This window comes from Panthera onca, chromosome C1 (genome assembly GCF_046562875.1).
Source record: "Panthera onca isolate mPanOnc1 chromosome C1, mPanOnc1 haplotype 2, whole genome shotgun sequence".
Classification (NCBI taxonomy): domain Eukaryota; kingdom Metazoa; phylum Chordata; class Mammalia; order Carnivora; family Felidae; genus Panthera; species Panthera onca.
The window spans coordinates 11,821,190-11,844,794 of record NC_138346.1 but is presented as its reverse complement, the minus strand read 5'-3'; the positions used below and the strand labels follow the sequence as shown (position 1 = coordinate 11,844,794).

Genomic DNA, 23,605 nt, shown 5'->3' with positions numbered 1-23,605 from the left:
CTTGCAGCAATTTGTTACTTGACACATCCCCAAAGGCAAGGGAATTAAAAGCAAAAATGAACTATTGGGACCTCATGAAGATAACAAGCTTCTGCCCTGCAAAGGAGACAAGCAACAAAACTAAAAGGTAACCAACGGAATGGGAAAAGATATTTGCAAATGACATATCAGACAAAGGGTATCCAAAATCTATAAAGAGCTCACCAAACTCCACACCCAAAAAACAAATAATCCAGTGAAGAAATGGGCAGAAAACATGAATAGACACTTCTCTAAAGAAGACATCCAGATGGCCAACAGGCACATGAAAAGATGCTCAACGTCGCTCCTCATCAGGGAAATACAACTGAAAACCACACTCAGATACCACCTCGTGCCAGTCAGAGTGGCTAAAGTGAACAAATCAGGAGACTATAGATGCTGGCGAGGATGTGGAGAAACAGGAACCCTCTTGCACTGTTGGTGGGAATGCAAACTGGTGCAGCCGCTCTGGAAAACAGTGTGGAGGTTCCTCAAAAAATTAAAAATAGATCTACCCTATGATCCAGCAATAGCACTGCTAGGAATTTACCCAAGGGATACAGGAGTGCTGATGCATAGGGGCACTTGTACCCCAATGTCTATAGCAGCACTTTCAACAATAGCCAAATTATGGAAAGAGCCTAAATGTCCATCAACTGATGAATGGATAAAGAAATTGTGGATTATATACTACTATTATATATAATACTAGTATTATATATATATATTATATACATAGTATTACATACTATGTATATAATATACTATTATATACATAGTATTACATACTATGTATATAATATACTATTATATACATAGTATATAGTATATATACTAGTATTATTATATATATATTATATATATAGTATTACATACTATATATATAATATACTATTATATACTAGTATATAGTATATATACTAGTATTATATATATATTATATGTATATATAATATATATATAATAATACTAGTATTATATATATATACTATATATATATATATATATATATACGTGGCAATGAGAAAGAATTGCCACTATATATACGTGGCAATGAGAAAGAATGAAATAATGGCCTTTTGTAGCAACGTGGATGGAACTGGAGAGTGTGATGCTAAGTGAAATAAGTCATACAGAGAAAGACAGATACCATATGTTTTCACTCTTATGTGGATCCTGAGAAACTTAACAGAAGACCATGGGGGAGGGGAAGGAAAAAAAAAAGAGGTTAGAGAGGGAGGGAGCCAAAACATAAGAGACTCTTAAAAACTGAGAACAAACTGAGGGTTGATGGGGGGTGGGAGGGAGAGGAAGGTGGGTGATGGGCATCCAGGAGGGCACCTGTTGGAATGAGCACTGGCTGTTGTATGGAAACCAATTTGACAATAAATTTCATATTTAAAAAAATAATAAATAAATAAATAAATAAATAAAATAAAATTTGGAAGCTTGAAAGTTACACATTATTTGGGACATTACTGGCTTTGCTTGTTCCACAGAGCAGGATGTTTCTGCAAACAAGACCATGCTTGCTGGAGGGCAGAAGATATTTTCAGCACTGCTGTGATAATTCATATTCATCCACTAAAACACACATTCAAATTCCCAGAGTTAATGACTTTTGAAATACCTGAATGTGACTGACTACCGACACTGTATAAAGACTACACGCTGCACACATCACTGCTGCTACCATGAGCCTTAGCTACCAAAGTCTTATTATAGGGCAACGGCACCATTGTATAGGTGTGTGCATGCCCTTGTGCGTGTGTGCGTGTGTGTCTGTGTGTGTAATTCTTTTGAATTTGCCAGAATAGCTATGCCTTTTTTTTTAGGGTTTTCTAAACGCAATTGCACAGTTGGAAAGATGTCATCCAAAGCAAAAACACTGCATTGTTAAAAATCAGGATATGACACCGATGACATGTGTGTCTTAAGAAAACTAATTTAAATAAGCTTTTGTTGTTCTTTCTGTAGTCTTCTTTCCAAAACTCACAGTGAAGCAAGCTATCTAGATGCCTGCTCTGTCGGCCCAAGTTGAACAATCAAAGTCTATTTTCGCAAAACAAACAATATTTTAATTTTTTTCATGTTTTATTTTATTTTTGAGAGATAGAGACAGAGAGACAAAGTGTGAATGGGGGAGGGGCAGAGAGAGAGGAAGACACAGAATCTGAAGCAGGCTCCAGGCTCTGAGCTGTCAGCACAGAGCCCGACATGGGGCTCGAACTCACAAACCGTGAGATCATCACCTGAACTGAAGTTGGTGCTTAACCGACTGAGCCACCTAGGCTCCCTACAGTATTTTTAATATCCAGAGCAAAGCGAAGCAAATATTAGGCAAGTGTGAAAATACGATCATGTCAGAGAGCTCCAAAAGATATCTGATGCTTAACATGTAAAAATTTAGTGACCTGGGGGTACCTGGGTGGCTCAGTTGGTTGAGCATCCAACTTTGGCTCAGGTCATGATCTCACGCTCATGAGTTCAAAATAAAATAAATGAACCTTAAAAAAAATTTTAATAAATAAATAAAAGAGATATAGTGACCTGGATTTCAATTGCTTCAAATTCTGAATTGTCATTTTGCCCACTTTTGCTTTTTATTCTAAAGTACAGAATTAATAAAAACTCAGTTTTCATATACTTTTGTATTCCCCCCAAAGGGATGTCACCATGGTGCAGAATTTCCCTCCTTCCGATCTAAAATAAGAAAGCATGGAATGAAATCTCTGTCCACTGACCCATTATTTCTTTTTTCTTCTTCTTCTTTTTTTTTTTTTTAATTTTAGTTGGTCAACATACAGTGCGGTATTGGTTTCAGTAGCATTCAGTGGCCCATCATTTCTACCTCATCTTTGTCTTTCCCACTCACTGTGCTTTCCAGCTGGTGCATTTACCTTCTCTTAGTCCCTCCCATTTGTAATACTCTCCTATGCCAACTAGTCCGTTTCTTTTTCCCGGTGCCCATCCTAAGGACTCTGGTTAATTCTCCCCTGGCTTTTTCATCTACCTGCTCCTATGATTTTTATTTACTTGGCATTAGTCATCTGGAAGAGATGAAGAAAATCAGCCATCAAAATGTCTAAAATATCCAAATGTTTGTTTTCCCAGAGACGCAGCTTATACTTTCTTATTTATTTCTTGCTCCAGCTGTCATCACCATATCTATAGGTTTCTCTCTCCATAGTCTGTTTCCAGGGCCATGAAGCACTGTGTTACTCTTGACATGTGCCCAGTTTCATCTCTAACCTTCTTTTGTTGCTTTAACAACACATGCATATCTTATATGGTTATATAAATTATGCCTACCAACTTTATGTATTTAGTGCCCTATCATCTACCTTCCCATATAGTCCCTATTTATTGAACATCTACTATTTACAGTTGTAGCCCCATGCTATCTAGGAGTAGCCTGTCCTTTGAGATTTAAAACTACTTGGAATTCTTGGAATAGCATCTCAAATCCACGGGAAATCCAAATTCTGCCCAAGATTTCTGCAAACTCCCTGGGGCCCACATTGTCTCTAGCTTCTTCTGATTTCCTGTACTTGCTGAAGACAGAGTCTCAGGAGCATGTCAGCTTCCACAATTATTCTTCCATTCATGGACCAGAGCCGGAGAGAGTGCTGCCTGTTCAGTTTTCCCAGGATAAGGCAGTTTTATAGAACAAACTTGACTGTAGAGACAACACAGGGCACTTCACCCATATTTGTAATGTGCTATTTCATACGCCGGGTGGTAGGTGAAGGGGTATTTGTTACACGTCTCTTTATACCTTCCCATATATATGGACACCCACCCTCCCCCCCGAGGTATGTCTTGAGGGCCTCGTTGTATAATCAAATAAGCCCAGATGTCATGTTCTCCCCCCTCCCCTGGGAGAATAACTCCTTTCTACCCCTGCCCTGTAAACTGTCCCCTCTACTAGGAACACAGAGATGAGTAAAATGTGCCTTCCTAAGAGAAGCTTTGTTAGGTGGTGGAGAAACAAACAATTACAATGCAGTTAGATATGTGTTATAAGAGCAGTTATGCACAAAACAGATGAGAGAGCAAGTAACTACCTAGAGGATTTAGGGAGGTAGTCTTCCGGAAGAGGTAACCTTTGAACTGCTCCAGAATGAGCACGACTTAGCCAAGCAGAGTAAGGGGTATTGAGAAGTGGGCATTCAGGCCAAAGAAGGACCATGTGGAAAATCACAGGAATGCAAAAGAGAGCTCGGGGTGACCAGTGGCCTCCGAGGCTGGGGAAATAGGGGGAACCAGAATACAAAGAGCCTCGTACGTCATGCTGATGAGTTTGGACTCAGCACTGCCGGCCGTGAGGAATGAACAAACAATTTTAATCAAGGAAGTGACATAATACAATTGGGAAATTTACTTATGGCGGATAATTAATCCTCACCTCTATTTTTAAAACTAAATACTGTTTTATTCCATAAATACCACAGAAATCAGTGTAATAGTTTTCCAGATGAGTGTCAGTTTCTTTTTTTTTTTTTGACAACATTGTTATTGTCAAGTTGGCTAACATACAGTGTATACAGTGTGCCATTGGCCTCGGGAGTAGATCCCCATGATTCATTGCTTACATACAACCCCCAGTGCTCATCCCAACAAGTGCCCTCCTCAATGCCCACCCCCCATTTGCCCCTCTCCCCCATCCATCCCCATCAACCCTCCGTTTGTTCTCTGTATTGAAGAGTCTCTTATGGTTTACCTCCATCTCTCCTTGAAACTATTTTTTTCCTCTTCCCTTCCCCCACGGTCTTCTGTTAAGTTTCTCAAACTCCACATATGAGTGAAAACATGCGCTGTTTAAGGCTCAAGATGTAAAGGAGATTCTCAAAGTGTGGTCTGGGGAACCCCTGTAAACCAATCTCCTGGGCTGTTTGTTTTAAATGCAGATTCCAGGCACTCAGAACTATTCTCTAGGCTTGGGATTCTGGAAAAATCCAGACTGCTAAGGGATCCAGGTAATTTATGTACACTAAAAGTTGAGAACCACAATCCTAACTTTCCATTGGAATACCATGAAACTAAACAGAGAGATTCTTTTTTTATCACAATTTGATTTGAACTGGTGCTATCAAAGAAACACATTAATCACAACAAATGCAACAAAAACATTCCAAACATTTCTATAGTTTATTTTGAAAAGCAAATTCAGGATACCAGATTCTCTCCTTATCCTTTATAGAGAGTTCTATATGTGATTTGTTGGCTTATGTCCTGCCCCAGTCAAAGGGTTAACTGGACAGCCTTCACTGTCCTCCACTTTTAGGAAGAAAACATTTTCACAAAAGTGGCCGACGCGAGCCAGGAATCGAGCCCAGCCCAATTCAACCATGAAGAGTTAGTCTTCTCTAAGGGGAGCACACCTGGAACAAAGCCCCACCTCTCCAACCCAGCCCCAGCCATGGGCAAATGAACTAGCAAGTATGATGGCCTCCCTGCTTGTAAGTCTCCCCCAAATGGAGTCAGCTCCTCTGCCCAAGTGAAAAGGAGAAATTCTGGGCTGCAAATAAAATCTGGACCAACCTTGAACTCAGTATTGGACAGATGAAACCTAAGGCCTCTTGCGGTCTTCATAGTCTAGGATTTAGAATAACAGAGAGTGTCTGTCCCCCTCCCCCACCACTAGCACATGGGAGGTCAGACAACCTCCAGGATTGACCTTCATAGGCAGAGAATTGTCAGCCAAAGGTTTCTTCATCAAATATCTGAATCTTTTTAAAAATTTTCCTATGTTTATTCTTACTGTATTTTTTTCTACCAGGAAGTCAGAGCTAGATTGGTGATTTTCCAAATTGGAGAAAAACATCACTTAAGATGAACTTAGAATGCTTTTTAGGTTGAGAAGACAATAAATTTAAATGTAAAGTTAACAGGAAATTTTTCTGGTTTTGAGATGAACTTTCTTTTCTATTGTTAATTTTTAGTAAAGTAAAAAAAAAAATACAGATAGTAGATGATAATAATAATAAAAAACTTGTAATATTCAAGACTTGGAACAAAAACAAAGTCCCCCTCCAGCCTACCTTCTCCCAAGTTCTCCTCCAAAGAGGCAACTACTTTAAAAAAATTTTTAATGTTTATTTATTTTTGAGGAAGAGTGGGGGGAGGGGCAGAGAGCGAGGGAGATACAGAATCTGAAGCAGGATCCAGGCTCTGAGTCTCAGCACAGAGCCCAATGCGGGGCTCGAACCCACAGACCGCAAGATCATGACCTGAGCCCAAGTGAGACGCATAACTGACTGAGCCACCCAGGCGCCCCAAGGCAACTACTTTTGAACCTTCCAGCTATTTCTTCCACTTATTTATCTCCATAATTCTGAAAAACCGGCTTTTAGATTTATTTTAACACTGTCTATTGACTTGCAGCCCAGTAGGTGAGGACCTATCTGTGACCTACAACCCTCCTTCGTCAAATCTTCCCAATATGCTTATGTCAAACCTTCTGGCTAAATCAGTAGTATAGGATTTCAGAAATTTTTTTCATTGCGAAGCCACTGCTTTTCATGTTTGCAACTTTCTTGGACAAACTTTTGTTTTTCCTGAAGTTTTTAAATGTTCTACTGTCACACTTGTCAGACAGTTTTCTTGGTGTTCCCCCAAGGGCTGCCACCTCTGGCTCCAATTTATTTATTTATACCATGGTCATCCTGAGACAATCAATCCAAGTTAGATCCTCTCTCATAGATCCCAGGTCTTTCCCTTTCTTGACCTAATTCCTTTTTTTTTTTTTTTTTTTTCCCTTTGGTGGAACACATCCTCCAGTAGCTAACCATGAAAGTATGCCTGTAGGGTAAAATTTTCACTTCGTTACATATCTGAAAATAATCTGTGTCTCCTCAAACTTAATGTATCATTTGGTGAGTATAAAAGTCTAGGTTGAAAATTAGTTTCCCCCAGAATTCTGAAGGCCTACATGCACATCTCCCTTGTGGTATTACTGTTGACACATCCGATGCCATTTTTTTCCCAATGCCATTTTGATTCCGATACTTTTGTGAGTGTTGCTTCTTCTTGTTTCCTTTTAGAATCTCATTGTCCCCAGTGTTCTGGAATGTTTTGATAATGTGCCTCCGATGGGTGTGTTTGTAAGAGGGGGACATTTGGTGGGTCTTATCAATTTAAATATTTATTTTCTTCACTTAAAAAAATTGTCTCTTATATTATTTCTTTGATCATTTCCTCCAACGTTCTCTCTTTGGTCTTTTTGAAACTGCCATTTGGTAAGATACTGGACATCCTGGATTGACCCTCAAAACTTGTGAGCTTGTTTTCTTCTTGTTCACTTTTCCTTTTGTCCTATTTTTTGGGAAAATTTCTGAATTTCTCTTTTATCATTTCCACCAAACTTTTCAGTTGGACTCCTGTATTCTTTATTACTGCCTAACATATTATCCCCTAATGATTCACTTGAAAACAGCAAGCATTTGTCACCTCATACGTGTTTTTGAAGGTCAGGAGTCTGGGAGCAGCTTAGTTGGGTGGTGCTGTCTCAAGGTCCCTCACTGGGTTCAGAAGCTGTAGGCTGGGGCAATAGTCATCTAAGTCTTGACAGAGTTGGAAGACTGGCTTGCAAGAAAGCTCATTCACAGGATTGTTGCCAGAGACCTCAGTTCCTCAATACATGGGCCTCTTCATAAGACTCCTTGACTTGACATGGCAGCTGGCTTCCCTCAAAGCAATTAACCCAAGACAGAGCAGATATCACAATGTCATCTTATGACTTAGTCTCAGAAGTGACGTGCATCACACTTGTCCTATTCTCTTGGTCGTACAGACCAACTCTGGTTCACTATGGGAGGGGACTACAAAAGAACCTGAATGCCAGGAGGAGAGATCACCGGGGGCCATCTTGGAAACTGGCTACCATAGCTCTCTATTCCAATTTTTGTCTTTTCTTTTTTCTTTCTCCTCTGTGTGTGCCCACCCTTTGGAATGGCCCCGTTTGGGACTCCTTCATGACCCCAATCCAAATCGTGTTAAGATGGTGTTTCTTGGCTAATGCTCCCTGCTATGCATAGGAGCCAAACCCCAAAGCACCACAGTTGGCTTCTAGACTCAGTCCAGCCTCTAACGCATCAGTCCGTCCCACTGCTTTGTGTTTCCATTGCATTTTGATCACCAGAAACATTTATCTTGTTTTTGAATTTGTCCTTTTTATTTTCTGCTTTTGTGTCTTATCTTTTATGGGAACAGAGGATATGTGCCAGAGTATTTACAAATGTACTGGTCCAGTTGACTCAAAGCTTTCCCGGGCTATCCAGCTTCCAACAATTGACAATTTCATCAGTTTTGGTCTTTTCACCTGTTTTTCTTATCTGGTGGGTTGTTACTATTTTTTGTTCTTTATCCATCATTTTATTCTGGTTTTTCACACACACACACACACACACACACACACACACAAGAAGACACATATGAAAGTATTTAAACAACTATCTTCCTGGATTAACTTTTACATACACAAGTGAGCCTGTTTTTCTCCTTATTATTCAGAATAATATTGCTACCCAAGTAGTGTCCATACTTTCAGATAGTGTCACATCACAGTCTTACTGAGAATCCAAAGAAGGCTTCCATTTGGAAAACTGGCCTAGTCTTATGGGTGGGTGACTTTCAGCTTGTTATGTTTCTTTTAGGTTCCTTTTAGATTTCACAGATAGAAAATGAATATTTCCTTGAAATGTCTGGTATTTATGCGATTAAGTGCAAAGTGTCTAAAAACTTCTAATTGGGGCACCTAGGTAGCTTAGTTGGTTAAGCGTCGGACTCTTGATTTCGGCTCAGGTTGCCATCTCATGGTTTATGATAACTTCAAGTCCCAGATCAGGCTCCATGCTGACAATGTGAAGCCTGGTTGGGATTCTCTCTCCTCTCCCTCTGCCTCTCCCCCATGCTCTCTCTCTCCCTCTCTCTCTCAAAAATAAATACCCTTTAAAAAAAACCCAAAACTTCTAGCAACTTTCCCAGAACCCAAAGCTGAAAAACGCAAAACTTTTAAATTCACTTTAGATTTGCTATCAACAGTTGGTATAATGAGCCAGGTGACAGCTTGTGGAAGTACTGAAAGGCACATGATCATCCTCCACACAGACAAGAGCTAAGGGCGGCTTCTCCAGGGAGACTGTCTCCCCTCAGAGGTAGCATCCCTGGAGAGATGAGCAAGAACTCAGACCTGCCGTGTTCGACTGTGCCTTTTCCCCGATCGTCAAACAAAAAAGGAGGAGGCGAGTTGCATACGCAAGCTACTCTTTTAAACCAATAATAGCATCAAAGATACTTTCTGGAAGACGTGGCCTACATGGGAAACCAGGCATGCGCACTGAGGGGCCCCATCTGCCCCAACATGTGTCTCACCTCTCGGTCTGGAGTTTGAATTTTCTACCAGTTGTGGCATTTATGGGAGAGATGTGTGTGTGTGCGTGTGTGCGTGTGTGTGTGTGTGAAGAGACATTTATTGGTAAAAAAAAATGTGTTAGTTACAAGGCATATAAAAAATTAATTAATTAGCATGCAGTACACTGTGTGAGATTAGCTTGCTGATGCCCTCAGAGAGACAACCAGGCAGCGGTGGGTCTCTGAGCAGATAGTGGCTGACCAGAAGACAGGTGGGTGAAAGAGAGGAGACAGCTGTGACGAGGCTAGGGCTTCCAAAGTCGTGCCTGTGTTGGACAGTGTAGACTTTCACCAGACCAAGTAAATGAGAAACATAAGAACAGTGTGGATACTGTTTACGAAGTAAATGTCACTTACTTTGACTTTAAAGGAGCACCTTGTGGGGCGCCTCTGGGTGGCTCAGTGGGTTAAGCGTCCCACTTCGGCTCAGGTCATGAGCTCACGGTTTGTGAGTTCGAGCCCCGTGCCAGGCTCTGTGCTGACAGCTCAGAGCCTGGAGCCTGCTTCGGATTCTGTGTCTCCCTCACTCTCTGCCCCTCCCCAGCTCAGACTCTGTCTCTGTCTGTCTCTCTCTCTCAGTGTTTAAATAAACATTAAAAAACAAAAAGTAAAGGACCATCTTGTATTCTGTGAGCATTTACTTCCCTCCTTTACAGCATTTTAATTTGTTGTTTTCTAATGGAATGATGTTTTCTATTTACTGTTGGCTCAGGCACGGCTACCGAAGGTAGTTGTCATGCTTACATAGCAAATTATGAATAAGACAATCTGATGTCGGTCTCCATTAATTTTTTTTTTCCTGCTCTGTGAAGTCCAAATATAAGGAACTTCTGGATTAGATGATCTTCTGGATTCTTCCAACCCCCAAATTGCATTACTTATGCTCTCCTGCCTTACAACCAACCCTTGGACTAAAGTGTGGTGGCCGGAAGGGGAAGCAAAGAAGGGAGGGAAGGGGGAAGAGACTCCCGTCTGCTGTTCTCAGCTGCCAGAGCCTGTCTCTCAATGGGGCTCAGAACTGATCTCTTCTTCCGTTTCTATTTTTTTTACTAAAAAAAATTTTTAATGTTTATTTATTTTTGAGAGAGAGAGACACAGCATGAATGGGGAGGGGCAGAGAGAGAGGGAGACAGAGAATCCAAAGCAGGCTCCAGGCTCTGAGCCATCAGCACAGAGCCCTACGTGGGGCTCGAACTCATGAACCACGAGATCATGACAAAAGCTGAAGCTGAATTCTTAACCGACTGAGCCACTCCCTTCTTCCATTTCATTCTTAATTTTTTACTCTAACTTTTATATGGTCACAGAAAAAAATGTAGTTAAGATAAATTACACCAGGGTTTAACAATCTTTCTCTGCAAAGGGTCAGTTAGCAACTATTTTAGGCTTTGTGGGCTAAGAGGCAACATTAAGGATACTATGCAGATGCCTGTAGAACAAGGGAGAAAACACATACAAGTATGTTTATTTTTTTTATTAAAAAAAATTTTTTTTAATGTTTATGTATTTTTGAGAGACAGAGAGACAGAGTGCAAGTGGGGGAGGGGCAGAGAGAGAAGGAGACACAGAATCCGAAGCGGGCTCCAGGCTCTGAGCTGTCAGCACAGAGCCCGATATGGGGCTCGAACTCACGAACTGCGAAATCATGACCTGAGCCGAAGTCAGACACTTAACCGACTGAGCCACCCAGGCGCCCCAAACACATACAAGAGTTTTTATTAACAAAATATAAAACTTTGTTTATAGACACTGAAATTTGAAGTTCATATAATTTTCACGTTACAAAAGATTATTTTTCTTTTTATTTTTTTTTAACTGAAAATTAAAAAAAAGAAAATATAAAAACCATTCTTAGCTCAGAAGCAGTATAGAAACAGACAGCTGGCTGGATTTGGCCTGTGGAGTGCAGTGTGCCAGTTCCTGATTTATACTGCAAATTTCATGAAGTACCATGTTATGTTTGTCATTGGGATTTTACATCCCATCGTTGGGGGCACAGCGGCAGGGTGAGGGGAAGAGATACATCTGAGTCCCTCTGCCAACGCCTCAGTGGCCCAAAAAGCCAGCTGATCATTAAATATAGCATAATGGTTGAGAATATGGCTCTGGGTCAAACCTGGATGCAGATCCCCCCAGCTCCATTCGTAACTACCTGTCGCTTCTGACAGCCCAGTTTTCTTCGCTAAAAGGGGGGGGGGGTGCTAATACTAGGACCCACCTCACAGAATTGTTACCAGATGTAAATGAGGTCATTCACGAGGCAAAGAGCCTGAGCAGTGCCATCTGCTCAAAACACTGCTCAAAACACGTTAACTACTGAAATCATTATAGGACTGATCAAAGTTCATTTCCTCTCCAGCATCCTTATCATGCGACCCTTCAGAGTCCATTAATCTCCCGTCAGTGGCGAAGGCCTCTTAGTCCTACTGGATTCGACACCTTTTAGGGCAAGCAAAAAGAAAAATACCTGGAGTTAATGACGAGAGGTGGGAATCCCACTCACTGCCTTACACGAGGTGGACGCAACTTTCTTACTGGACTCGTTCCCCAGTGTACCAGAGACCTCTGACTGCCACTTTCTTTGTCAGAGCCAGCAATCTGCCTGCCCGCTGCCGTCCAGAAAAATCAGAAACGGGTGGCTGATTTAGATGTCTAGACTAGTGATGTGTCTCCGGACAGGGGTTGAAAGATAGCAAGTGGCAGCTCCAGTGAGACTTCTGTGACACCCAAGTGTGGTGGCAGCGGCTCCTGGGTGGGGAAGAAGGGGCCACCGAGAGAGCGGGGCACGGGCGTCTTTCTCCTTCACTGGAGGGCACACTGCCAAGGCTCATGGTCCGTTGCTTGAGGCAGACGCGGGACGGAGGGGCCCTGCAAAGCCCAGCTCATGGAGCCTGTCTGGCCCAGTCAGCCACACTTGGTCAGCTCTTTTCACGCACAAAAACGTTCGCCTCAGGCCATTGTCTGGGCAAAGGATCAATAATCATAATGCAGAATCAACAGACCTGCTCAGTAGAGTGTTAACCAGCTTTGACCGTTGCCAACTTCCCCTTACACTAAACCGGGCTGGGCTGGGCGTGGGGGAGGCGAGGCTGGGGGCGGGGGTTGGGGGGCAGGCAGGGAAGGCCACTTGTGTTCCACGGGAATGCACGTACGATGGGCATACGGGGTTTTAAGGGTAGAGAGAGGCAACACCCAAGATTATTTGGAAATTATCTCCCGGCCTGTTAATGACTAATACAAATGCATGTGCATAGTTACTGTCTTTATTTGTTTTAAGAGTAAAAGGAGTTCATAAATGTCTGCCGCCTGCCAGCGCTGGGGAGATAGAAGGAATTGTGAGACATCGTCTCTACTTGCAGTCTGGAAAGCATAGTAAGCCCTCAACGCATGGGCATTTAAGTAGCAGTATTAAATTAATAAATTAGTAATTGCCCACACCGTTGATAGCCCGAGTAAGAGCTGTAGGGGTGGAAAAAGTTCTCCTTGACCCTCTTTTATTTTTTTAGTTTTTTTTTTAATGTTTATTTTTGAGTGAGACAGAGACAGAATGCGAGCAGAAGAGGGGCAGAGAGAGACAGACACAGAATCCGAAGCAGGCTCCGGGCTCCGAGCTGTCGGCACAGAGTCCGATGTGGGGCTCAAACTCACAAGCAGTGAGATCATGGCTTGAGCCAAAGTCGGACGCCTAACCAACTGAGCCCCTCAGGCACCCCTTCTCCTTGAACCTCTTAGGGCCCCTGGCTGGGTCTAAAAATTAAACTGACAAAGACAGATTAACAGGAGAAAATCACACACATTTCATTAAAATTTTACATGTGCATGGGAGCCCTCACAAGGGAGTGAAGAACCAAAGAAGTGAACAGAGCAGGAAGCTTTTATACCTTTTAGACAAAGAAGTAGTAAATTTGTGAAGAATTAACAAGACAAAGGGGTTTTGGTGACAGCTAGTAAATGGTGCAGGAATAACTAGGAGGATAAGGTTTATTTTCAGATTCCTCTGGTGCTGCCTCTGGACCAGAAAGAGTTCATCTCCAGTCAAATGAGAGTTTATTTCTTGCCTTTGCACAGGAAAGGGGGAGCCTTCTCTGCACTCACTGCTTTTTAATTGCTTACAATTCAAAGTAATTTTTTATGTCATAGAGGCATATTTGGGCTGACACATTCTGGTTTCCTTCACAGCCTTCAGTAAGCATGCCACATACTCATCCAAGTGCTTTACCGATATTCACCCATTTGACCCCATTTTACAGATGTGGAAACTGAGGCACTAGAGATCCCCTAAAACTATACGAGTGACTTGGCAGAGCTGGGATGTAGACTCAGGAAGTGTGTCCTCGAACCAGTGCCCTTAATCCTTCTGCCACATTGCCAGGAAGAGAAGGCAATGTGCGGGCGATCCATGGGTGATCCAAGGGCAGGACAGGAGCTGAGACAAAAAGAAGAGTGTGAGAGCAGCTGAGATCAGCCTTCCAGGAAGTGCCTGCTGCCTTTGTATAATACACTTGACTTGGCACCTTTCATGTAGAAGCATCAAGTACCATTGGGGTTTCCAACCAATATTTTACTAAACAAGTAAAATAAATTATATCTGCGCTCATGGACAAATGATGTCAACTGATATATTCGGTATATTCTGAGAGTACTAGTAACAAATACTACTTAATTCATTTGCAGCTTAACAACAGTTGGCTTTTCAATCTCTCTTACTCTTGCTGTTGGAATCGGGACCAATTCTTTGGCATTGGACAAACAACTTCGGGAGGAAATGTCAGACAAGATGGCGGCTAGACGGGATGATGGTAGGAAGGATCAGACAATAGCGTGTGTGTCCTTTGGCCTAGAGTATTGCAGCAAGAAAGGAGAAGGAGAAAGAGAGGGGTCCCCCTTTGACTGAGTCTTTTACTGAGTACAGGGCATTCTGCAAGCTCCATATTGACAGCATCTCAAATCGTCCTCACAAAAACACTGCAGGATAGATGTTAATGTCTTCCATCTTCAAAGAGGTAACTTGGAAGGATTAAGTGATTCGTCCAAAGCTCCAGTTCATCGCTGGCAAATCTAGGAATAGATCCTATATAGATCTGGCCTAAGAACTGTGATTTCTGGACTTCTAAACCTTTTAAGTTTCTCTACTATCGAAGTTTATTTTGCCTCTTAAGTGAGGTTGTAAAAAATGCATGTGACCTTTATATGAATTATTCTCACAAGTTTAACTATTTAATAGGCAAAAGCGCTGAGCTGTCATGTAATCTTGGATCACTTCCTGATGTGTTAATGGTTAGCAGGGTGAGAAAACCCATAAAATACTTACTAAGAGCTTTCCAGTCATGAGAAATGATTTCTTACTTGATTAAGGTATATGGAAACTAAGAGGTACTTGACTATTGGAAGAGGAAAAATCATAAAGATGTTACTTAAGAAATATCCATCAGTTATGCTTTCTTAATGGTTAGTAGCATTTGGCCACTCTTGTTTTTAAGTGATACAGCATTTGAATAGAAAGTAATGGGTCATATTCTATTCTACCATGGAACAACATTCCATGGTGTTTCAAAGGTGAGTCCAAAAAAGTGGATCAAACTCAACGAAAATGAAAATATAGCCCCTCTATCTTTTAGCTAAATAATCTATTTGAATTATTCAAATACATTTGCAAATTTAAAAATTAATTGAGGAAAAACAGTTTAATTAAGAGAAATGACTCTCTTGGGGCTCCTGGGTGGCTCAGTCAGTTAAGCATCTGACTTCAGCTCGGGTCATGATCTCACGGTTTGAGAGTTCAAGCCCTGCGTCGGGCTCTGTGCTGACAGCTCAGAGCCTGGAGCCTGCTTCAGATTCCCTCTCTCTCTCTCTCTCTCTGTTCCTCCCCCACTCATGCTCTGTCTGTCTCTGTCTCTCTGTCTCTCTCTTTCTCAAAAATAAATAAACATTAAAAAAAAAAGATTCTGAAAAAGAGAAATGACTCTCTTGAGTCTGGGGTTACTGTCATTGTCCTCCAGAAAGCGAAGTGCCTAATTTCCATGGCCCTGTCCAGGGCTCTCCACTGTATCACACGGGCAGTACTTGCTTCTAAAGCAGCAGTTGAACAGCTGCCAGAGAGTGGCCCTGACTACAATTTTGAGCTTATTTAATCAGGTGGAGCATCCACATGTCAGCAAAATTGTCACATTCTCTGAAGTCCTAGTCAGTCCAATTTTGCAGATATATAGGCAGGCCATGCCTTGCCACTTTAACTGCAAATTAAAGCTGGAACAGTTTGGGAACATCTCTGCTAACCCAGGCATAGAAATAGCCCTGGACCTGGCTCTGGAGTCTTGGCAACAGTAATGACCACCTGCATGTGGGTGACATGATGGATGAATAGAGAGTATAGTAGATCCTCTCTCAATGACTCTGCTTTTGAGTGACTCCTGGACTGACCAGAACTCTCCATGCCTGCTCCATAACAGACCAGTCGATGCCCACTGGCACTGCCCACCTGAGACCCATCCCTTAGGCTTCTCCCTCACACTAGCATATGCTTATATGCTATTCCATATGCTTATTCCATTGGTGGAGTTTTATGATTGCCAAGAGTTAGTGGTTTCTGCCAGTTGTACATATTATTATAACAAAGGAATTTCATGAAATATTAAATGCCAAATTGGTTAAATACAAATGCATAACACTTGGATTGTTGTGACAACTAGGTTGAAAGGTTTAATCAGATGATAGAAAAAGTGCTATCCAATTAAGTGTGGCTGAGAAAACATTTAAGAAGTTAGAGAAGAACCTCGTTTGATATCTAGAAGAACTCTACTCAGATTGCTCCATAAGCATCTTTCAGCAATTGGTCTGTTTCAAAGAAAGCAAAAGTTGACATTGTCAGTGGTGCATTATGGGTGTGACTTAGCAAGAATGACGTCACAGAATTCCAACAGCAGACCCATTCCCAAGGAAAAGACCTGGACCCTCTTTTATAAGACTGAAGAATTGGTATAGACGTATATGTTGTAAGTTATAAAATGTCTAACATGTTCATGGACCTGTTTGTTCATTTGTTTCTGCTTTCTCCCTTTAACTAACTTTTTCAGTTAACCAGATGTTTTTGAACCATCAAACAGGGCTTTTACCCTAATGTAAAGACAATGAAACCAAATGCAAACAAAAGCTAAATATGTTGCCCCCAATGTTTCAAGATCCAAACTGAAGGATAATCATGTAAAAACTCAGGAACTGTGGTTTTGATGATCAGAAAAGGGGAGCAGAGTCACTATGGGTGATGATAAGAAGCCAGACCCCAGGCAAGAGGGAACTCAAAGGAACAGTATGGTCAGACACAGAGAGCTCCACACCCAACCCCTGAATAATACCACCCGTGTGAGTCCTAAGCATTCTTTCTTAGAACTGTGACAGTCACTGGTTGGGATACGACTTCATGTATTGGTTATAGGTAAAAGTATTGATCGAGACCAAATCTATGGTATGAAATGAAAGATTTGCTACAAATTAAACAGCTTCCCATTTTCTAATGGTCATCAAGAATCGTGTATAAGGTCTAACTTTAAAACTAGTAGCCTGAAGTTACTGCATTAGTCTTGATTTTGTAGGTTCAGGAATGATGTTTCAACTGGATAAGAACATACTCTTGTTTAGGGGAGTTGCACGCAGAAACATTAGTGGCGAGGTATCATGGTGCCTGTAGTCTACTTTTGAATGGTTTGGCAAAAAGAGCATGTGTGCATGTGAGTGTGTGAGGGAGGGAGGGAGAGAGAGAGAGAGAGAGAGAGAGAGAGAGATGGTAACAGTTGCCACACCTAGATGAGAAGATACATAAGGGTTCATTGCACTATTTTTTGATTCTTCCCAGGGTTTTAAATTTTTAAAAAATATTTTTAAGTCCAAGCAACTGACAACTAATTAGCCTTTGTTAATTTTAACATGTAGTAAAATAGCCAAACCTTCTATTTCATTTTTTTGCCACTTCAACCATAGTTTTGCCTAATTCATGCGCAGAGAAAATGTCTTAGTCATGGCAGCGTGACAATAGTCATATGATTCAAATATCTTGAAATTCCAGGTCCAGATAGGATACAAATTACCAGTTTTCCATCTACCCATTGACCCATTCAATTAGTCCACAAGCATATGTCCAGGATTTATTAAACACCACAGCTACTAACGTGAAGAAGACTCTAATTCCTTCCCTCTTAGGGCCTAGGGGCATTAGGGGAAATATACATTAAACATGTAACTACAAGTGGTCCATGGGAGCAAACAAGAAGGAGGCCCTGATTGCATTTGAGGGAGTTCGGCAAACACTTATTTGTTCAAACTGACATTGACAGGTTTCCAGTAATGTATGGCAAATATGGCTTTTACTTTGAGAAATAAAATTAGGCCTATCTCATGGCTTCCATGCACCTTCTCAGAGGTTAGAGGATTACCTGTGGTTCAGAGATTCTCAGAACGTGCTGTGTTGTGTCTGGGAGGCAGAAGAATCAGAGATGCTCAATGTCCATTGGAAAACAGTGGCCTGCCATCACCATTTGAAATAGAGCATTGAGTCCTTGGGAGGGTTGAGCTTTCTTGCCCAATGCCTGGTGCTCTCCTTGGATGTGGGACTCGGACTCCTTTCTGAGACCCTGCTGCCCCCTCCAGAGGCTGTGTGGGAGCTGCTTGCGTGACCCTCCACTCTTGGGACCAACTGTCAGCAGGTATTTAAAACAGAAACAAAAGCCAGAAGGACTCTTGTCTTCAGGAAGCTTTTGCTTTCACCCAAGTGACAAAAGCATCCCTGAAGTAAGGGACACCAAATCCTGGCTACTTGCTTGGAATGACAGGAAGAAAGACATGGCAAACGAAAAAACAGATGTGCAAATTCGTGTCTCACATGATCTAGTGTTCAGAAACAGAGAATGAGCTCTATCTTGCAGACTCAGATTTTAGATGCTAATTTAGAGCTGTGGTATCAGAATCGAGAGTTTATTAAAACAGAATAGTGAGACGCACCCCCAGGGTTTCTGATTCAGCGGGTCTGGGGTGGGGCCAATAATGTGCATTTCTGAAAAGTTCACAGGTGATGCGGATGCTGCTGGTCTGGGGATCCACACTTTGGAACTATTGCTTTCATGGAGTGTGCTTAAGTATGTGACTGAAATGAGCATAAAAGCTTAAAAATCTAGAAAGACAAGATTGAACAATTAAGTCAAGGTATGACTTGACCCCAAACATCTGGGAAGAAAGTCAGAAAAATGCAGCCTTCTAAAAAATACCAAATATCCAACCCTTGGGGAGAATATAGATTTTCCTTTTCAATCAGTCACTCTCCATTCATATAAATTGTGAGGCATATAAATGTGGCATCTGAAAATTACTATACACTTCCTTTCCTTGAAGGGCAACATAGCCTACTGCCCTAGTCTCAGGAAATATATTTAACTGAGGATGTTTTCGCTTGTGTATCTTATTTTAATTGCATAAATAGGATCTTCCACTTTGGAAATATCTGAGGCGATCTCTCTTTTATTTTTCCTACCAACCAGCCAGCACATGCCCTAGACTTGCCCTGCCTTTTGCCGTTGATTAATATCCTTTTCCTGTGGAAAGCAAACTAGTTCTCAGTTAATATTAACCCAAAGGAAAAAAAAAACTTAAAAAGATAAATATATAAACATAGAACATGTATCAAAACACATTGCAAATCCAGTATTCTAAACTACTTTTTTGTTCCTCTGCTGGCAGAGAAATTTTTAAAAATTGACCTTTATTAGAGTTGGCAGGTGCGTAGGTTTTAAACTGTGTCCCGATGACTGCTTAGACAGGATAAGAGGTCCCAAGCTCCCAGCTAAATTTTTGGTTTTGTTTTAAAGTAAGAACACTTTGATACCAACATTAGTGAGTTAGATTGTTCCCCTTAAAGACACATGGTGGATACTGATCACCTTTTCTCAGTCTTGAACATCATTTCAGGAAAAGAAACCGTTCGAGTCACCTATGGAAGATATGACCAGTTCGTATACGCATATGCATATATGTACATTATGTTAAACCTAAGAAATTTGCCAACATTAGACCACTTTCTGCTTACAATTATGTCAATTTCATGTGGTTCAGTGATACATTATCCTGAAAAAAAGGATAGATGACTTTTGTATTTCGCATAGCTTAAAATTCCTACATTTGATAAAAATGATGTACACTCACCCGAGAGTTCTCCTACATGCAACGTCTCACTTTTCGACTCTATTTCTGTTGATAATGTTGCCCCAGTATCACATGGCTCCTAACGAATAGTGTTTAATGCTCAAAGAACAGAAAAATATCTTCGCTTTTGCCCTGTCAGTCAGGATTTATTAAGTTGTTGTTAAACAAAACTCTTTCTTTTTTCCCTTTTTCCTAGGGCTGTGTCTGTAAAGACAAAGGCCAGTGCTTCTGTGATGGGATCAAAGGAGAGAAGGTAAAAACAAAATCTTAAATATTGCTTTTTTTCCTCTGCAGAGCTCATCCAAGAATTCACTCTTCTTTGCCTAATAGCAGAAAGACCCACAATGTGTTATTCCATTCCCCAAATCAAATTTTAAAGAAATCATATATAAACATTAACCGAAAGAAAGAAAGAAAGAAAGAAAGAAAGAAAGAAAGAAAGAAAGAAAGAAAGAAAAGGGGAAAGGAAAGGAAAAAGGAAAAAAAGAAAAGAAAATTTCAGACAACTGGTGTGAATACCGTCAGTTTAACTCTTTTGGTCTGTTAGCAAAAAAGAAAGATTTATAAGAATGCGTCTATATGTATAACCCTATTTGCATGTTGATAAACACGAAAGAACAACTGGAAACAGCTCTGTTCACTCACTTTGACCCAGACATTGACATCCGCAGACTTCGAGTCCTGCAGCACTGGTGCAGGCGCGCCCCCTAGTGAACGAATCCTGCAGCAGCACGCTGGTTGAGGCCAAAATTCAGCACGAGGAAGTACAGGTGCCCCCCGCTTTCTGAAAGCTCGCCTGGCGCCAATTCGTTTTTTAGGAAAGACCGACCTTGACCTTTGTTTCTGCTAAGCAAGAGATCTCCAAAGAGGATTTTTGCTTCTGTGAAAAAAAATTACCATACTAATGTAAGTTTTTCACAAAAGCGAAATGGTGTAATTCGAACTTTTAGAAAGCGGGGATACTCTTTGCTTTGTACCATTTCAGTTTGAGAAAAGTTTCGTAGGAACTCTGTGCTTTCGGATAGCGGGGGGGAAACCTGTAGCTCCATTGCAGACTTCAAGAAAAAAAAGAATGCCATGAAATCTCATTAATTCGCTCCATTAACTTGCAATTTGTGATAATTAAGACAGAGGCAGAACTAAAGTTTTTTCTTTGTTTACAAAACCCTTTCCTCCGGGATGCTAATGAATTGCTTAACAATAGTGAAGGGTGACTAAAAATATTTTAGAACATGCTTCTAGCTCTTTAGATAAAATGATTTACATATAATTTATATACTAACTATAATAATTATTACATTTATTTCCAGTTATTCTGTAGTTGATGTGTAGTTTGAGTTAGGTTTTTCCCTGCAGCTATGAATGTATACACTCAGATCCATGTTGGAGAGCTGGGATTTATTCTTGCATTCAAGAATTTATTGAGTCCCTGCTATGTGCAAGCTGCTACTCTAGAATGTGTGTGGGTAACCGGGTTTGGGGAGGGGTGTAGCAAATTCTTTTGTTTCTTTTTATGGGATGTGGCTGTGTACACACAACAATATGAAATAGCCAACTTGATCTCTCTTTTTTTTTTTTAATTTAATTTGCCAGTGGTGTGATTAAATTGACTGAATCAGCCAGCGACCTTTACTATTAGAGTGAAATCCCAGGATCCACGTCGGGAAAATTATTTGTTGGTAGAACCACGTGATGCACTGGGCCTAAATTATTTTCGCTAGTTACTAAGGGCTTTGTCATAATAGCACCTAACTCTTTCTAAAAAAACTATTCCGCTCACCCTTTTGGTTATGCCACTCTTGATATCTCCTGCATCTCCTACACAAATAGATTGGATTACTAATTCCTGTGTAATCAAGAAAGGACTAAAACTGATAGCCTGCACGTTGTTCTTTTCAAGCTACCACAGCAATTATGCACACTCCCCAAACACATTCTTGTGCCTTAGCCTCACTCTCTCTCCATCTCCCAGCAAACACACTGCGCTAGTCTCAGCTTTCTGTTTGGGCTTCCCACCCCCAGTTCCCCATTCCCTTTCTCTTAATCTCTGCTCTGTGTAGCCCCACCTTTTGGGGAAAAGTAGTTCCTACCAGACCAAAGGCAATCGCTTGCAAGACTACAGACAAATGCTAACAGCTGGTAGCCTTCCACTTACTGTTACGCTGACTGCTGAGTGCGAATTTTATTGAGCCAAGGAAAAAATACGTGCCAAATGTTATCATTAAGTTGTAAAGAAAAGAAAGCAATGGTTGTGGGTGTGTTTGTTGCTGGGCAGTGCTATTCTGTGTGTTTCTTATCTTGTTCTGGTTTTAACAGGGGGAGAAAGGCTTTCCTGGACCCGCTGGTTCTCCTGGCCAGAAGGGGTTCCCAGGTCCCGAAGGCTTGCCTGGACCGCAGGGACCCAAGGTATGTCAGTTTATAAGCTCTCTTGGCCATCCCTTTCTTTTTGATGTTAGCTTTTCTCTTTCAGTCCTTAAGCATGCAGATGTTCCCCATACAAATATGAAATTTCCCCTAGATCTTTCAAGTCCTGTAAGCAAAGGATTGCCATCCCTCCCCCTGTCTTTCCTTTCTCTGTCAGGATTTAAAAAACAAACTAACCCCACTTACTATTCACTCTCCAGCCGGCAATAATTTGCCTCTGGTCCTCCTGCCCTGAAAACATTCCTGCAGAAATCACCCATGACTTTTGTGTCCTTATCTGACCCTCACCCTTCTGCTTTGTTTCACACCCTGAGGATCACTCTCTTCTTGAAACACTTGTCTTTCCTTGTTTCTGGAATTCTCCTACCTTGGATACTCTTCTTTTTGCCACACCCTTCTCTTTTTTCATGGGTCCCTCTTTCTCAACTCATCACACATTTTTATCCTAAAGTCTGTGATACAACAAAGGGCTTTGTTTAAATAAATACCCTAGAGGATTTGCTAAATAACTACATAACCACTAGATTTGCTGATGGCTCTTTCCTGCTGTGGACATGAGCTAAACTTAAGCCTGGGCTCTCCTGCACTCACGTGGTTGTTCCCCTGACTGCTGGCCTCCAGCAAGCTATGCACTAACTAATAAGCTCTGAAAGATAATTGTCACTGATCCCTGCAGAGTCTTTTTAAATTTCCCAAATGTGTGGTATACTTAAGTGGTAATCACAGGCAACATTTCCTGCGACTCTATTCCGTGTGAAGCATTGGGACGTTTACTCTGGACTGTATCTCGTTTACTCTTCACATCGGTCCCAGAAATCCTGACTGTGGTGACTCATATTCTCATCTCCATTCTAGGGATGAGGAAACTGACACTCGGAGCCCATAATTAACTCATCCTGGACTCCACAGTGAAAGGTGGCAAGATCAGAGTTCAAATCTGGCTTTATATGATGCCAGAATCAAACTCCTGTAACCAAAGAAACTAAACCCACATCTGTATGTTCGAAGAAACATGCAAAATTTTGTGGTTTTTCCGTGAATTCTTCCGTTTCATGTCTCTCCAATTCATTTATGTGCTTTTTCTCCATTTCTCTTTCTTCTGACCCTAATTTTGAAAAAAGTCATCCAGATGCTGGACATTTAGTGTCTGAATTCAGACCCATTCGGTCTCTGACCATCCCACTGCCTTCCTCCAGGGTGTGGCCTAGGATATTCATCCATTTCACTAATAAAATGAATTTGCTTCAATTCTGGACTTAGATCAACCCCAAGCCAACTCTTTCCTTTTTGTTTTGTTCTCTGCACCCACTCTGCTTGTTACCTTGGCATTTCTTTAGAGAAGCCAGCAATCAGTTAAAATAATAATTGTAGGGGCGCCTGGGTGACTCCGTTGGTTAAGCATCCGACCTTGGTTCAGGTCACAATCTCACAGTTCTTGAGTTCAAACCCTGCATCTGCCTCTGTGCTGACGGCCTGCTTCAGATCCTCTGTCTCTCTCTCTCTCTCTCTCTCTCTGCCCCTCCCCCTCCTCCACTCTCTCAAAAATAAATAAAACATATAA

At 41.4% G+C, this 23,605-nt stretch overlaps 1 protein-coding gene across 1 annotated transcript in view; it reads left to right on the top strand.

Annotated features, from left to right (window-relative positions):
• Positions 1 to 23,605, top strand: part of COL4A3 (collagen type IV alpha 3 chain) — a 135,408-nt gene that overhangs the window by 45,556 nt on the left and 66,247 nt on the right. The window contains exons 2-3 of the mRNA XM_060623952.3: positions 19,817 to 19,873; positions 21,937 to 22,026. Coding sequence (XP_060479935.3) covers positions 19,817 to 19,873; positions 21,937 to 22,026 — 147 coding nt within the window. The remainder of the gene's footprint in view (positions 1 to 19,816; positions 19,874 to 21,936; positions 22,027 to 23,605) is intronic.